The sequence below is a fragment of the Aulonocara sp. 'chitande type north' Nkhata Bay genome, linkage group LG3 (assembly GCF_057382095.1).
Source record: "Aulonocara sp. 'chitande type north' Nkhata Bay isolate Kocher_YH1m ecotype deep benthic linkage group LG3, A_spYH_male_GT1.1, whole genome shotgun sequence".
In the NCBI taxonomy this organism is placed as follows: Eukaryota; Metazoa; Chordata; class Actinopteri; order Cichliformes; family Cichlidae; genus Aulonocara; species Aulonocara sp. 'chitande type north' Nkhata Bay.
This window is the reverse complement of record NC_141346.1, coordinates 6,403,959-6,417,644: the sequence shown is the minus strand read 5'-3', so window position 1 is coordinate 6,417,644 and position 13,686 is coordinate 6,403,959. Positions and strand designations below refer to the sequence as shown.

The following is a 13,686-nucleotide window of genomic DNA, read 5'->3' as shown; positions in this document are numbered from 1 at the left end:
TTAGCTCACAAACACGTCTTATAAGGACTTATTGATCCTGAAATGTTGGAGGTTTTAGCTCTTTAAACAGTAAAGTTACAGGAGGATACAGATAATTATCAGGAAAATGTCCTCGGTTTGTTAAAATGATCCCGTCCGATAACACACGAGAACAATAAATGTATAATTTTCTGTTGTAACCCACAAACTGAACGGTCACACTCATCTTTCATGTTGTCACTAAAACATCACTCCTTCCACGTCTAGTTGGTCGTGATGGAGGCGGAGTGCGTTGGGTCCGCTTTCCCTGCCCAGCCGATGTTCCTGACGCAGGGAAACAGATCCTGTTGGGGATCCCTACCTCGGCACAACACCTGCCATGGTCTTTGCACACTCACCACAGTAAATGCATCATGTTGTCAGCTTTACAGTATCATAGTCAGAGAAACTGGTCAGGCCGCTCTCTTCCAAATGTCTACACTTCACCCTTTTACTGTCAGTGGGCTCAGAGTCCATCTAATGTGTCTCATTATCTGATGCCGTCTGCAGACCAGTGTTAGACACTGAGAGGTTGATGGCTCCGTGTCAGAGCACCGGCCTTAACGAAAAAGTTATCAATCGTTCTTTTCATCTTTTCTCATTACCCACAGCTACATCCACTCCTATCACGCTGCTCACCTCTGCTGCGACGATTCAAACAGCCGGAAAGTAAATAATTTGGAGACGGTGCGTTTGTGTCACAGTGAAGAGTGAAAACAGAGACTTTCTAAAACAATGATGCATGTTAGTCATGTGATGCAGGCATGTGACCAATTAAACAAAGATAGTGGAGAGCATTATACAGCTGCAGTTTTGACAGTCCTATTAAAGATGAATATCAGTCTGCACATGCTCCACAGAGCTTTTCTTCAAATTCTTTATTTCTCTCTCGCTTTTGCAACTTTGTACTTTTGTGTTACTCGCAGCAACAACTCCACCTCATTGTTAGTCCATTTTAAAACTCGGTGCTTTTCCTCCACCTTTTGCCGCGACGTTTCAAACAGCTGGAAAGTGAATAAGCGGCAGACAGAAATGAGACCGGTCGAATCGTCTTGCGTTTCACGCATGCGCAGGACTGGAACGTAAGCGTTTTCAGCCGTCTTAATGTGGACGCACAACTCTGTGAAAACGACTGAAAACACTAGTGTGGACGCGGAGCGCTGTTTTCAAATCTATCCGGGCGAGTGTGGACGTAGCCTAAGTGGCACCATGGAGAAATGAGGTGGCGCTCTAGACCCTGATGAAGTGAACAGAGTGAAGATTTGTGTAGAAGCAGGAAGTGTGATCAGCTGCACTCACCACTGTTGCTGAGAGAAACCTGATGGACTCCAGTGAATCTTCTTTTAGAGACAAACAGGACTCGACTGCAGCTCTGCTGCTGCTCTCTCACACTTTCACTTCTGCAAAATGACGTTGAGCTTCTTGTTTTTCAGGTGTTGCTCCGCCTCTTCCTGCCTCTCCCTTTACAGGAATCAGCCGGTCTGTACTCAGTGACTGTGTGCAGCGGGTGGGAGGAGTGAGGAGTGGTGTGTGGGTTCACACAGTAATGACGGCCTCAGGTGATCAGGAGAAACTCACCTGGATTTCCTTTTTCCACAGCAGACTGAGAGCTTCAGGTGGACCCTGAAGGAGGTCTCAGACACAGGTGGTAAAAGTACACACAGTGTGTACTGAAGTAGAAGTACTACTGTTAAAAATACTCCAAGTACTGTTTCAACTTCTTTACTCAAGTAAAAGTAAAAAGTACTGGCTGTGAAATGAGAGTAAAAAGAGCTGATTGAAGAACATTTCTAACACGTGTTTATACAAAGCTAACTGAACCATGTGCTGCATCAACGTGATAATAAAATAATATTATTCACTTTGTTTCTGTCTAAATTTGAATTCTAATAAATATTTTAGCTTGAAATAAGTGAAAAAATCTGCCAATGGAACAAGTTAAAACTCTCTATTTTTTCTCTGGTTTCAAGATTCACTGTCTTGAAAAAAGTTCATATCCAGTGGCAGACGCCCTCAGACGTCGGTGCGTTGTTGGTTCTTTGTGTCCGGGGATGGGCGTCCAGGTACACACCGGCTCACTCCTTGGTGGCTGCTTATCGGGGCCTGGAGCCTGGGGCTCGCTCGGGCCACTTCAGGGGTGGGGTGCCCTCGGCCTCTCGGCCTGGGGCTCGGTCACTCAGGCACAGCTGGCTGCCGGCGGAGCTCACGGGCGCGTCACTGCACCCCCCCCTGGCTTCTGCTCCGCGGCTGCTGAATGAGCCCTCATCTGGGACTCTCCTCAGCTCTTACTGGGACAGTGGCGCGGCTGCCCCTCTGTTGGTCTTCCTTGGTCTCTTGTGTTCTGGGGGCCTCTGGATGTCTGGAGTTTTGATCTCCTCCATACCCGCTTCATGCCCTGGAGGACGGGGCTGTGGCCCCCCCACACTCCCTAGCAGATCATTACATGAAGGAACCTTTTAAAAACAAGTGCGTCCATGCTCACAGGTGTACACACGGGTGATCACACCCACAAACTACACCCTTTTGGCTCCTACCTTAAAGCACACTGTGTGCTGTCGATCTTACAATAATGTTTAATATTTAGTATTTACTGTTATAGTCACATAGATCATCGTGATGTTATTTATGCTATTGCTCTAGTCTTCCTCTGCTTGTTTTCTTTTTTCTTTCTCAACAGGTGATCAAGAGAAAGGAAAAAGAGAAAAAAAAAGGTGATGAAGCAGATTTTCATCGTCTTTTCTCTCTCTCTCTCTTTTCTCCTTTTTCTTTCTCTCTCCTTCTGTTAACTTTCTTCTGAACTTTTCTTCTTGTTTTTCTTTCCCGTCCCCGAGTCCAGTCTGGCCTGATTACAATAACTTATAAAAATAACTAATAAAGATCAAATAAACTATGACAATCAAGTGGACCAGTATTGCAAAAGGCCCACTTGGGAAAGTAAATCTGTTGGGCATTTGTCTTGGCCTTCAGATATAATTCTGATTGCTACAGTGCCAGACAGGACACACACACACACACACACACACACACACACACACACACACACACACACAAAGAAAAAGATAGACCTGAAAATTGAAGGCCGGACAGCCCTGATGCCAAAGGATCCCAAGAAGCAAGTGGTCTCACCCGAATACCTCGGTACCTCATACTGAATCTTGTCCATGCCCGCTATGACTCCCCACACCCACTATCAGATCGTTACACGGAAAAACCTTTTGAATATAAGTGCACACAGGTGTGCGTCAAGATGAACCGAATCAACCTTTTGGGACTGCAGGGAGGGCACTGGCTGCCTCGAGAGCGAAATGCCGTGACCTGTTATTGGAGATACAACATCAGGAAATCTTTATATGGTATTAACCTGCTGTGCCCAGAAAATGGCACAGCTCATGGTGTGTTTGAAAAGCTGGGAAATCTAATATTGGATGCACTTAAGCTGCAACTGGGAACCAGCAAAGTAACACATTCACATTTAATGAAGTTTGGTGTGAGTGAGCAAGTATTTCACTGAGGCAGTTCAGTTCAGGGGGATGTGTAGGCTGGGATATCATCCACGTAGGCTTCTAGTTGAACAGCGTTGACCAGCCTCATCAGGAATGACTACACTTTAAGAAAGGGACTGGAGCACACCAGCCTGCATGGCAGAGTTCCAAGACTGTTGGGGAAAAAAACCCTGGACTGATGAGTGTGTGTCATTACACACTGCATTTCAGAAAAGGAAGCTCATACCAACAGTAAAATATGGTGGTGATAGTCTGATAGTCTGAGGCTGTTTTGCTGCCTCGGGACCTGCAAGACTTGCCTCCCTAAATGGAACCATGAATTCGGCCCTCTTAAAGAAACAATTCTTTAGGAGACTATCTGGCCATCCGCTCTCATCTGACCTGAAGCACACTTGGTTTCTGCAGCCGGATAATTATGCAAAACACCCAAATAAGTCAAAGTTCTTACCTGAATCTGATTTATATGCTGTGACATGACCTTAAAAAGGTGGTTCATGCTTGAAAACCCAGCAATGTGGCTAAATTACAACAATTCTGCAACAGTGAGTGGGCTGAAAATCCTCCACAGTGCTGTTAAAGATTTATTGCAGGTTGTTACAAATGCTTGGTTGCAGTTATTTATTAAATTCAGGGGGCAATAGCTTTTTCTGACATGTTCATCTAGGTTTGGGTTTTTCCCCTTAATAATAAACACATTTATTTAGAAACTGCATTTTGTATTTACTTCTGTTCTTTGTATAATATTGTAATTCAATTAATGTTTTATCACTCACCTTTGAAAGTTCAGGTCAGGGGTTAACGTGTGATAATGAGAAATAACAGAGAAAAACAAAAGGAAGGTGCAATGAGACATAGGAAATCATGATTCATGGCAAATGAAATTTATCAATAATTGAAAGCCATCCTGACAGTTATTACAAATTAATATTAGCAGGTTCAGTCCCAACTGATGACCTATAAAGATCTGTGTCATTACCAAAGTGTCACAAAAGAAACATCTCATGATGGGTAAAACCAGTGAGCTGTCTCAAAACCTTCACAACCGTATTGTTGCAAAACATACTGAAGGTATTGGTTCTAAACTACTGAAGGTTCTAGTGAGCGCTGTTGGGTTCTTAATGCAGAGGTGGAAAGAACATCATTTCACCATATATAATAATGATCAGAAGAGTCGTTGAAGAGCCAAGGTGCTACAGAAAAACCTGGAATCAGCAGGTACAATTGTTTCAAGAAGGCATGGCATGTAGGTCACCATCCATGGTGCCATTGCTGAAGAAAAAGCATGATGAAGAGCTTTTAAAGTTTGCTGAACATTTAGAGAAGCCAGTGAAATATGGTCTGGTCAGATGATCATATGATTGTTCGGTTTTTCTCTGTAGGGTCTACCTTACAATATAAAGGTAACTGTTATTGTGATTGGTCGCTATATGAATAAAATTGACTGGAAATGAAAAGATGACATTTAGTCCTTGCCAAGCTCAATACAGGAAGGCTACACAGATAAAGGTCAGTAAAAATAGTGTTCAAGCTTGTGGTTTATTTTCCGGCTCTACATAAGAAATGCTTCAACCACGAGTGATGGCAGTTCACTGATCATCATTTATACATGTAAACTGGTTGTCTGTGTAAACGAACTGCTGCTACTGCTCTAATCCAGCTGAGCACTCAAGACTCAGCTATTCACACACTGCTTTCTAAGCACCTTTATCAGACACTCACGTTTGGATGGAGGCGTCAGAAGAAATTTGGGGTTCAGTATCTTGCCTAAGAATACTTCAGCATGCAGACAAGAAGACACATTTAGAAGACAACCCACTGCATCACATGAGCCTCAGTCAGTGTTCACAGTGCACAGAGAGATCCTGCTGGTTTGCTGTTTATGCATTACTAATGTAGATTTATTTTTGACATGCGTGTTTAAGGTTCGGTGCCCAAACTGACAGTGACTGATGGCAACATTTAGACTGAAAACCAAACAATGAAACTCTGAGAGACACAGGACGATTATCGACTCTGTCCACACAGTGGAAAATTTGTTCTTAATAGAGGAAACATCGTCTACATAACAGACCCAATCAGAAGTAGCGATGCTAAACACAGCAGCTGTGGTTTCCTGTTTGATGAAAACAGGTCGTCTGCCTTCATGTTCAGTCGTCATGTTACAGATACTAACTGAACTGAACCTTCAGCAGGTTTTGGACGTTTATGAGACAAATTTAAATCACAAACTTTCATCACTTTAATCCTGCAGGTTTGAAACTGTTTTCTATTATTAGAAAGATTCTTTGTGTATTTCAGGTAAAGTGTGATGCTCATATGTAAATAACATCTTGTTTTGTTTCCTGTCCAACTGGCCAGCTTTGAGATGAAACCAGTCATTTTTAACCAGGACATGTCCTTTAATGCACATATTAAACAAATATGTAGGACTGCTTTCTTCCATCTGAGCAACATCTCTAAAATTAGAAATATCCTGTCTCAGAGTGATGCTGAAAAAACAAGTTCATGCATTTATTACTTCTAGGCTCAAAATCGTTTTCTGTGCCTGTCATGAACAGCTGTGTGGCAGGCAGAGGCAAGACCCAAATGCAGGACTTGGAAACAAAGGGGTCGGCTAAAAGAGGCAGCGTTATTAATGTTAGAAGATACTCAGAAAGAAACATAAAAATACAAGAAAAACAAAGAAAGAAAATTAGAGAATATAAACAGGAAACTACGAAGGAAACATAGAACTCACAGAAGAACACAGCAAAACAGGCACGAGGGAGACTGAGGACCTAAACACAGGGATGGGATTACAAACACAATGAGACAGAACACAGAGAAAACAGACAAACGCAGGTACGTGAGCGGGGAGACTGAAAGAATAACAAAACACAGAGAAGAGGCTGGCACAGACTGGACACGAAGGAAATAAACATGAACAACAAGAAATAGAGAATAAGAAATATAAATAATGACGACTCTGACAAATAAGGGAACCTGAGCTCAAGAGACACCAATATAGAACCAGAACAAAGGTCACTGAAACAAGAGAACAAATAAACACATAGTCCATAACAAACACAAAAACTAGGTCAAAGACTGAGGACCATCACAGGACACTCTGTGTCAAACATGAGTGTTCATAAGTTCAGAGTATTGATCAGTTTGAAATGATGGAAGCAGCTCCTGAAAGTGACGACTCTTCACCTCGCAGTAGACCTTTGTCAGAGTTCAAGCTGCACAGACTCAAACCAGCAGCAGGTTGATTTCTTTAGTTCCCCGTCAATCCTGGTTCCTCAGGAGGAACTTGCTCCCACAATGACATCACTGTGTGAATGAATGGGAGTGAATGAAGAAAGGAGGAAGCTGATGACTGCCTGTAAATGTTCCCATGGTGACTGACAGAGTGAGACTGTCCACAGGAAGTCTGCAGGTCTGTCCTCAGCTTCCTGTTTACACTTCTTCTGTGGTGTCTGTGGTTCCTTTAGCTTCTGTAAAAATGGGACAGTTGAGTGTGCAGTCATGGTGCAGGTCACTAGAAGGGTGAGGCATTTATTGTCCTACCAACTTTAAAACCTAATTAAAATGTATATGTATGTAACAAATATATGAAATTTTAAACCTAATTTTTAAACTGAAGCTTAAAGAGAAAAAAGTTAATGATGGATTGCATTTATATAACACTTTTCTAGGCACCCAAAGTACAGTTCCACAGTCACTCTCACACACTGGTGGAGGCAGCTACAGTTGTAGCCACAGCTGCCCAGGGACAGACTGACAGAAGCGAGGCTGCCATATCGCACCATCGGCCCCTCTGGCCATCACCAGTAGGCGGTAGGGGAAGTGTCTTGCCATAGGACACAACCACCAGGACAGAGAGAGAGCAGGAGGGATCAAACCGGCGACCTTCCACTTAAAGAGGAGCTTCCCAATCCACTGAACCACAGTCGCCCCGATAGTTCAGCATGTAATAACACTGGGACATGAGTCATATAGGTGCAGCCTCCCTACCTGTGTTCTCAGGGGTCTGAGTGATGATGTCAGCATTGGTCATGTGTGTTTTTGGGATGACATCATCAAGACAAGAACATGCCAATGAGTGACTGAATATCTGGGATTTATTTACAACTCACTGAACTTGGATTTCCCATCAACCCTGTTTGCCTGCTGAACTGAATTCAAATATATATTGTTTTCATTTAATAATAATCCTGCAGAGAAATCTTAATTCTTATGAAGACGTTGTGAGGGGCTTCATGAATCTCTCTCTGAAAAAGAACTCATTTTGTTTCACTTTAAACACTAGTCACACAAAGAGATGAAGACAAGAAACAAAGTTAAGAACATCTTTTGCTGTGTGGTAACTTTACATCTTCCTTTGTTCAGTCCTGTATCTCAGCACCGGTATCTGCTGACATGCACTCTCTCTACTCTCAGACACTGTTTATCTCTACAGAGTCCACAACATTCAAATAGCTGCTAGACTGATCTTAAACACATAAAACACTTCATGGTTTATGTGTTTTACCTTTGATCATTTCCCACTGATCTCAACAAAGAAGCTCCGTCACAGAGAGCTTCTCTCAGCAGTTAACCACACCAGCAGCACCTGTTTTGATGTGGGTGAATGAACGCTCGACTCCGGGAAATATGAACTACTGACTCAGGTGACTTCACTATTTATGTGCTTTTACATCTGATTACTGCTACTACTGTGTATAACCCTCAGATTTACATGGCAATAAAAGAAATAATGTGGTCACTGAACTAGCTTCTCCTGCTAGTCCCAAAAACGTGACTCAAAGTGAGAGCTGACTGGGCTTTTTCAGCTGTAGCCTAAACTGTGGAAGCATCACCCTGCCCTCGTTAGTTCAGCCCACTCGCTGCCTGTCTTTAAATAATGTCTTAAAATGTGTTTTTGCTCCTCAGATTAGAGTCAGAACGCGAGCAGTACATTCTCACCTTGTACTGGTTGTTATTTTCCTAATTTTGCTGGTTTGCTGGTTTGTACAGTATTTTTATTAAACTGTCCAACGTGTGCTTCTCCGATTTATTTTTGAAAAGATACATCTGGATTAAAAACAAACCAAATCCGCTCAGATTATTTTTAATCTTCAGTTCAGGCCGACTGCTCCTGTTACACTGTGTCATTCACACAAACCTGAATTGACTCCCATCAAACACCGATCATATCTGTTTAAGCTGCAGGATTTCCTGTCTCAGTGCCACGTCTCTCTCTGCTGACTGCCTCATGTTATAAACACTGAACTGACCAACGAAACCACAGTACAGCTTTAATTATGAAACCAGTGACAGGTTTTACTGAGGAAACAGGAACCTGAAGAGTGAACTGCACCTGCATTCAGGTCCCACTTTCAAAACACTAGTTTGATAAATGTGAGAAGAAGATTCTCATTGTTTCATTGACCACATTTTACAAGCCCAATGAAAACTACTTTTGGGTTTATCTCTCATTGATGTCCCTCGCTAGAACACAGGTGAATGTGTACCTGCAGTGTTTGTCCTCAGACTGGAGTAAAGTACTTCAGGTTCGCTGGCTGGAGTCTTATTGGTCCAGGCTCTACTGGTGACCTCAGCATAGGTGACATCATTTACTGGAGCTGACTGGTATCTCCCTGCAAAGATGAAGTGATCTGAAAGAATACTAGTATTTGTGTCTGTGGAGTTTTAGTCTGAATCTACTTTCTAAGTGTTCTAAAAATAGAAACGCTGATGGAGGCTGTCTTGATGTGTCCAACATGATGACTTTGGATGAAAATTTGAGACAGACGCTATACCTGTGCGCTTCTTCCACAGAAGATGAAGTACAAACAGAACCAGAACCAACAGCACCAGGGAACCTATAGCAGCTACAATTGGGGATATGAGGGAGGAGGGGGGAGAGGGAGAAGGGGGAGGAGAAAGAAGGGTAGAAGAAGAGGAGATATGAGTGTTTGTCAGTGACGTTATGGTTGTTGTTGCTTCTTTTGTTGTTGTAAACAAGGCTGTGGTTGAAGGACCTGCAGGAGAGATGAGGAAGCTGGTTCAGTCAGTTTATCATCAGCTCAGCAGATTGGCTTTAAACAGGAAGTGATGTCAGTGATCTGACCTCTGACCCTCAGAAAGCTCTGAGGAGATGATCCAAACTCATCAGGAGCACACCAGTAGAGACCTTCATCAGACTGCTGCACGTTAATGGTGATTATGTGCTCTGATTTAGGTCCAACAGGACGTCCATTAAAGTAGAAATAAGCTGCAGCTGTGCCACCAGTTTTCTTCTTACAGCGTAGAGTGACATCACTTCCTGTCCTCACAGGAAGTGCAGGGATCTCCAGGATCACATGTTTATCTGAAGAAAAGACCCACAGAGTGATGTAGAGGTGGTATAACAGTCTGCTGTTAGTCTGATGATGAAATGAATGACTTCATTACCTGATACAGTGATGTTGACTTCTTCACTCTTCTCTCCAGCTTCACCTTCACACCAGTAAACTCCACTGATTGGCTCGAACTCATCAAACAAACAGGATGAACCATTGAACCTCCCGAAGCCCCGCCCCCCTGCTCCACATGACTCAGTCCCACTTCCTGTGTCCCTCTTCACCGTCCATCCATCAGAGCCCAGCTGACCTTCACATGTCAGAGACACTGAGGCTGCTGTGAAGAACTGCTGAAGGTTTGGACTGACGCTCAGAGAGACTGGAGGACAGACGGACAGTTTCTATCAGTGTTTACACTCAGTGTTTGTCCTGGACCATGGTGCACTTCATCTACTCACCTGCACAAAGAGTCAGTTCAGACAGCAGCAGCACACACACACCTGCAACAGGAGGTCAGAGGTCACTGAAAGTCAGAGGTCAATGAAGGTCATAGGATATTAAAGGTGAGAGGTCACTGAAAGAGAGTGGAAATTATGACCAGAAGGCAGTAATAGGCCTGGGAGAGCATCTTCTATGTTACCATGTTCACCCTTCACCCTGCTGTGATGGCACTTGTTTAGCCATTTGTCACATAGACTCTGGATGTTATATTTCAAAGCTGCACACTGGTTATCTGTGTAGGTCACAGTTAGGTAGTGATGGCCCGCTTGAAGCTGGCGCTCCGGAGCGTGTGTCGAAAAAAACAACACACTGGTTCAGAAGCACTGTGTCGAGGCTTGCTTCGTTTGGCAAAAGTCACGTGACCAGTGACGTCCGAAGCTTCATTACGCACGTAACTGCTTCGGTACCTGATTCAAACGGATATAAGGAAGCGAATCATCCACGGGATTCGTGGAGTGTGTTGATGGTGACAGAGAGCGACGAGGTGATCATTCCACTGACAGATATGGAGCCAGCGAGGAAGAGAGGACGTTCTGGCGTGTGGGAATATTTTGAGTTGATTTTGCTCAATTCATTTTATCTGCCGAAGTGAAAAACTTGAAATGTCCAAAATCATGTTTTCATAATGTAAATATCATTACAGCATATGACTTTAGGAACACTTCCATGTGAATTAAAGCTGATGAAGACTACAAAAATGTATTTGACACTATACGTACATTACATTGCTACACAGTTTAGAAAATCATTTTGTTTATTGTTTTTAGGTGATAGTCTGCAGGACCCAGGAATACCTGCATATCTACCAGCTTGCAGTGTAGTTCCTGCACTCCACAGCCTCTTCTGTTCCATGCAAGTGGATTTTCTCCAGGGCAGGAGAAACTATTTCTAAGAAAAGAAACAGACTCAGCCAGCACACAGTAACACTAATCCTCTTTTTAAATGTAAATAACAAAAGGGCTACCTGACATTGATCATGTTTTTACTTTGCAAGTTCTTGATTAGGGGTGGGTTTTGATTATCGCCTTTCTGATTACAATCCATGCTAAATTGAATAAAGTGATATTGATTCATTACAATCCTGTGTCGATTTGTAAATTAACGTTATCATGCCTGAAACGCCAGCATCTCAGGTTAAACCTCACAACATGTCGTCAAACACCATGCAGCTAAAACAGTAACTGGGAGCAGGTTTACGGATTCTGCATACAAACGTGAACACAGAGCGCGGACCCGACGCGTCAGAGTCAGATTTTGGTGTGTCGTCAGGTCCGCGCTGTGTTTGCCTCCTTTTTTTCCCCGCTGGCTTCTGCAGCTGCAGGTTTCATAACTCTCTGTTTACATCTCTAATTAAGTCTCACATGTGTCAGCTTTCTTTTAATAGATACGAAATTATGGATATATACTGTTAAATGATCAGAATTGTAATATTTCTGACTGGGGCAAAACTTTCCAGATTCCAATCAAATTGAATCGGATCCTGTATCGAATCAAAAGGATTCTACAAATCAGTGACGATGCAGCCGTACTCAGCTTCCTAAGCATTTTCCCTTTCCAGTTCACAATCAATCCCACCCCTAGGTCAAAAATATGTATAGGACAATTGGCCTAATCTAATATTTTGTATGAACCTGTCCAGCTGTCCAGTGATTAAATGACAAGTAGATGGAGGCAGGACTTCACAGCAGGGGCATACTCCATAATGTGCTGTGCATTCTCATATGTATATTATATATATTGCTCACTTATTGTATTTACCAACATCAAGGAGTTATGAGCAAAGAAAGGCCACACCATAGTGCATGTTTAAATAGGGAAAGTTTATTGATCAAAATGTATTACGCAAATACGCATTACATTTTTTTCAGCCCCCCAATCGAGAAAACAAAACCAATTACATGTTCAAAGCAACGGAACGGTGGCCCAATATCAGAGAGAACTCCACTCTTGAGTGAGCAGTGATGATTGAGCAGTCCGTTTTATTTTGCAGATTCAAGCTGCTCTTCAAAATTTTCACCACCAGATGTCACCGGAGAGGACTGTGTTGAAAAGCTTCGAGTAATGAACCGTTTTTCAATACAAGCTTCAGTGCTTCGGAAAGCTTCATTTGGCCATCACTACAGTTAGGTGTTGTGAGAAAGTTGGTGACACCCAGTTGGTGGGGAGGTCCTGGTGGTGAAGTCTTCTGTTCTCCTGTGTCAAGAGTGTAGACAACAGCTGTTGAAACACCTTCTCTTTTAACGTCTATTCAACTAAATGCTGTGCTATTTATCTTTAGTGACTGTGTACCTGCCCCCCCAATAGTATCTTCAACCTCTTGTATACTCTGAGTGGAAAACAGTTAAAACATAAACATGTTTAATCAATACCTTTCATAACTTGAAATGCAAATAGAAATGATACATTTTTAAAAATGATGCAAACAACAAAGTAAAATGTTGCTATTTACCCCAAAATGCAGCAAAGGCCTCAGAGTTTTTTGCACAATCATTTCAAACTATTTACAGAACAATCAGGTGTGTTGCATCAAATAAGAAGGCACACAAAGTATTCATGCAACTCCCAAAGAATAGGTCCTGTCCACTATAAAACAGAGGAGAACACCACAAGGTCTGACAGCAGGAGCACCTGTGACATTCACTAGTATAACTCACAAAAACCCAATAACTGCATAACACACTAACTACAGCCTCCAAACACACTAAACGTCACTAATCTCTCACATGTGAAAACTCGCTCTCTCTCTTTCTTTCGCTCTCTCTCTCTCATTGGTGTCACTCCTAAAACTTCTCCCTCTTCCTAAACAACCAAACGCCTCATGTTGCCATATCATTTTTTGATTGGTGGACATGGTACACTTCAACATGAATAAGGAAGGGAAGTGGTGCTTTTTCTTTTTCACTCGCAAGCGGAGAGCGTTTGCTAGCGCTGTCCTTAGAAAACGCAGTTGCTGAGGCGGCTGAGGTCATTTGGAGTCCAGGGAGCGCTTTGAAGACCTTCTGTGACTCTTTGGTGGCATCTGTCATTTTTTACAGTGTTGTATGTTGGTACCTCAGGTCCCACATCTCCAGATTCACTAACAGCTTCTTCCACCTGGGCCATTCGGACATTTAACAAACACCATGTCCCCTCTGTTCTAACTCTGCTGTGATCCCAACAACCGACATGTAAAGGTCGCCCAAACTAATAAAATTGTCAGGGATTATAGTGGAGAGAGAAAACAGGCGGCTCCCACCCTCTTATCTGAACATCAGTTTTGAGTGGCTATACAGTATATCTGCAGAGATACGGGCAGTACAGGTGCAGCAGTTAGGTATTAAGAAATAAAAAAGAAAAGAAAAACATAAAATGAATTCATA

The 13,686-nt window shown here is 42.8% G+C and overlaps 2 protein-coding genes across 2 annotated transcripts in view; both read right to left on the bottom strand.

Annotated features, from left to right (window-relative positions):
* LOC147333682 (uncharacterized) overlaps positions 1 to 3,181 on the bottom strand; it is a 71,119-nt gene extending 67,938 nt beyond the window's left edge. Inside the window, exon 1 of the mRNA XM_086285826.1 lies at positions 3,153 to 3,181. Within this exon, the coding sequence (XP_086141952.1) occupies positions 3,153 to 3,181 (29 nt within the window). The remainder of the gene's footprint in view (positions 1 to 3,152) is intronic.
* Positions 3,182 to 4,792: 1,611 nt separating this feature from the next.
* Positions 4,793 to 13,429, bottom strand: LOC147333681 (uncharacterized). The gene is made up of 8 exons (XM_086285824.1): positions 13,379 to 13,429; positions 12,617 to 12,653; positions 10,285 to 10,326; positions 9,939 to 10,205; positions 9,616 to 9,855; positions 9,305 to 9,526; positions 9,017 to 9,142; positions 4,793 to 6,997 (listed from the first exon to the last, which is right to left on the bottom strand). Exons 1-8 carry the CDS (start codon positions 13,427 to 13,429, stop codon positions 6,960 to 6,962), a joined length of 1,023 nt encoding a protein of 340 aa, XP_086141950.1. The 3' UTR covers positions 4,793 to 6,959.
* Positions 13,430 to 13,686: the final 257 nt, after the last annotated feature.